A 3,735-nucleotide genomic window follows, 5' to 3' on the forward strand; every position below is an offset into this window, starting at 1 on the left:
ACTTAAAAAAAAAAAAAAAAAAAAAAAAAAAAAAAATTCAAAATCCAAAGGGGCATATAGTAAAAAGCAAGTCTCTACTCCTGACCCTAAATCCTCTTCTCCTACACGATGGCAACTGCTGTTTATAATTTCTTGAGTATACACCTTACAAATAATAGCACACTCTTTTGCACCTTGCTTTTCATTTAATAATTTGGAGATCACTCACGTCACTACAGTCTTTTTTAGCAGCTTCGTAATATAGATGTGTGATAATTTGGGGGGTGCTTTGTTTTTAGAATTTTAGATTTTAGAAACTCCTAGGCTGTATTCTAGACCTACTGAATCAGGATCTTGGGGATTGAGCCCTTGAGTCTGTGTTTTCTTTTTTAAGCTTCCAGGGGTCTCTAGGATTGGGGAATTGAGGATGGAGAGGATTAAGAGATGTGGTAGAGGAGGGACTGATGTGATGAAATGACTGGTCAAACATGGGGCACACCCAAGATCAGATAGGAGGAGGAAGACAGCAAAGAAATAAATAGAAAGATGGGGAGAAATTTTTAAGCAGCATAATCTTCCTACTCAAAATGTGGTCTTTGAGCTACAGCATCAGCATGACTTGGAAGTTTATTAGAAATACAGATCTCTGCCCCCAACCCAGATCTACTAAATCAACATCTTTATTTTAATAAGATCCCTAGGTGATGTGTATGCCTATTGAAGTATGAGAAGCCTGGTATGGAGGAAAGAACTTAATGTTGCCTAAATCCTGCCATGTAGTAACCATGTGACATTGGACAAGTTACTAGCCTCTGAACCATAATTTTTAAAATACAGGTTTTTTGTGAACTATGCCACACATAAAGTGCACAAAACATAAATTCACACTTTATGAATTATTATAAAGCAGACTTCTTTATGACTACTGTCTATATCAAGAATAAAACATTGTCAGCACCCCAAGAAGTCTCCCATATGCCTTTCCCTGCTCATAAACGCCCCTCTCCACCCAGAGAGCCCAACTTTTACTATTATTGTTTCCTTTCTTTTCTTTATAGCTTGCTGTTTTTGTATCCGTAAACAGTGTAGTTTAATTTTGTCCATTTTCTAACTTCATATAAATGGAAGCTTGCCATGTACTTTCTTTTGTGTCTTGCTGTTTTACTCGGCATTATGTATTTGTGTGAGTCATCCATGTTGCTGCACTGAGCTGAATTCCTTCCTTTTTAATTGCTATCTGGTATTCCATCTTAATCCATGCTACTATTATTGGACATCTGGATTGTTTCCAGCCACACTTTCTTCACCTGCACAAAAGGCATAAATATTTTCCTCACAGGATTGTTGCACAGAGCAAATGAGGTAGTGATTAGAAAAATGCCTTAAAAAAACAGATTAGAACATGAATTTGAGTTAGTTATAATGGTTATAGAAGTCAAAGTTAGAGAAAGGAAATAGTGACTTGTTTAGGAGTCAAAAAGGTGCTAAGATGGTGAAAATCACAAGTCATTGGATTTGGCTAGAAGGAGGTCAGCAGGTAATGGATGTAAAAGCAGAATAAGTCTCAGAAGGGGGTGGTGAAACATAACACATGTAGCAAAATTGAAGGTGTAGAGTGAAGGCTGAATGAAGACTTTGGAATGCAGACTTTCCCAACCACAGGTCTGAGAAGTAGATTTTTATAAGGTGGTGCTTGCTCTGTTCCTCACCTTCCTGGCAAGGAGCACTGGTTATGCCCCTGAAATCTTTTCCTCCTCCCTGGGGTCTGAGATACTCAAAAAAAGAAAAAGATAGTGAGCTTACCAGCGTATTACTTAAGCTGGAAAATACTGCTCTGGACTCCTTTGCTGCATCCATTGGGCTGTAACTTTCAACCACACAGCCCATCAGTGTCAGGAAAGTATGGAGATAATGCATTACAGCCTGAGACTCCTGGAGGGCGCTGAGAGCCTGCTTTGTGGAAAACTTTCGGGGGGCACCCTGCTTAGGCTATAGTTTAACAACCTTATATCCTATAAAGCCAGGAATAAGTGGCAGTCTCAATGGGAGGATAAGAGATATAGGTTTCTCTTCCATTCCCTGGTTGAGAGCTGCAATGACAAAGCTCTTTTGGATTCCTCTAGGATCTGAGTGTGGCTCTATACAAACATTTCCTTTCCCTACATGATGGGGAGACCTGCTCAGATGCCTCAAGAGAGCTCCATCTCCTCTGCTGCGACATAGATCCAGTCCTGGTGGAACGAGCTGAAAAAGAATGCCCTTTTCCTGATGGCTTGACCTTTATCACCCTGGACTTCATGAATCACAGGACCCGGAAAGTTCTCTTGAGCTCTTTCTTAAGCCAGTTTGGATGCTCAGTTTTTGATATTGGCTTCTGCATGTCGATAACCATGTGGATTCATCTGAACCATGGGGACCAAGGCCTTTGGGAGTTCCTGGCCCACCTTTCTTCCCTGTGCTGCTACCTCCTTGTGGAACCACAGCCCTGGAAGTGTTATCGGGCAGCTGCAAGGCGTCTCCGGAAGCTGGGCCTCCATGATTTTGACCACTTCCGCTCCCTAGCTATCCGAGGTGATATGGCTAATCAGATTGTGCAGATCTTGACCCAGGACCACGGCATGGAATTAGTATGCTGCTTCGGCAACACGAGTTGGGACCGAAGCCTTCTGCTCTTCAGGGCAAAGCAAGCCACAGAGACTCATCCGATCCCTGAATCACTGATAGAAGAAGGGAAAGAAAGGAACAGAATAAGATTCTGGAGACAATGAGATGGGAGGGAGGATAGAGATATTGAAAGGGGTTTATACAAAGAATTAAGTTCATTCTCCTTAACTCCTGATAGTTAGGCAGCTTTAAAACTTGGCAGAAGCTTTTTAAATGTCCAGGACATGCAATTAAAAGAATCAGTATCTTCCTCATTTGGGGGGATGATCCCTGAGGAGAATATACCTGTGAGGCAATGATCTGTCCTATCTGGAATGACCTAGAGAAAGTGACCCTGGTTCTGGGATATGCAAGGGGCTGCTTTTGGTGGTTATTTAGGAAGACTTAGACCAGGTTAGCCTTAGAATGTCCCTTCCCTGGGCTCCTTAAATCTGATCTGCCTTCTTCAGGCTTCTTCTAGACTTACTCATCCTGTCTATGAGACAAAACCTCACAATACAATCTGGAATGAAAAGTCATTGGCCTGGCTAAAGGAGAAGCTTTGGTAGGAAGAACATCTTTCCAGAGCAGGTCAAGTTTCCAACATGCCCAGGCTGAGCACAGCAGTTACAGATACAGTACTACTAACCAAGATGCATCGACTAGCATTTAAAAGATGTTTAAAAGATTAAATTATGAACTCAAAATCCAACCGGTACAAATGAAATGAATGAAGTGGGATTGTATAGAATATATACAATTATATTTTATATATAATAAAAGTGACTTGAGTATGGTTGAGAATGCCCTGTGAATCTGGAGTAGGAAAGAAATTTCTGCCTTTAACCACTCTACCCATGGAGGTTTCAACTCAAGAAAAGGAACCTCACCCAAGCTCAAAACAGAAAACATGCCAGCGAGTAAGTTAATTCAGGACTTTTTTTGTCAGTGTCCTCTGTCAAAGCACACCAGTATGGAGGTGGGGGGCATACACCAGTTGGGGGTGGGAATACGTGCAGAGAAGCCTACACAAAATGCAGCCTACAATTGGATGCCTACAGCGTCAGTGCTGTGGGATAGGTGTCACTGATGTCTGGCAGGTGTTGATTTTTA

The 3,735-nt window shown here is 41.6% G+C and overlaps 1 protein-coding gene across 1 annotated transcript in view; it reads left to right on the top strand.

Annotated features, from left to right (window-relative positions):
- Positions 1-3,418, top strand: part of BCDIN3D (BCDIN3 domain containing RNA methyltransferase) — a 5,153-nt gene extending 1,735 nt beyond the window's left edge. The window contains exon 2 of the mRNA XM_024736598.1: positions 2,103-3,418. Within this exon, the coding sequence (XP_024592366.1) occupies positions 2,103-2,747 (645 nt within the window). The 3' untranslated portion in view covers positions 2,748-3,418. The remainder of the gene's footprint in view (positions 1-2,102) is intronic.
- The last annotated feature ends 317 nt before the right edge of the window (positions 3,419-3,735 follow it).

This window comes from Neophocaena asiaeorientalis, unplaced genomic scaffold, assembly GCF_003031525.2.
Source record: "Neophocaena asiaeorientalis asiaeorientalis breed wild unplaced genomic scaffold, Neophocaena_asiaeorientalis_V1.1 scaffold134, whole genome shotgun sequence".
Lineage (NCBI taxonomy): Eukaryota > Metazoa > Chordata > Mammalia > Artiodactyla > Phocoenidae > Neophocaena > Neophocaena asiaeorientalis.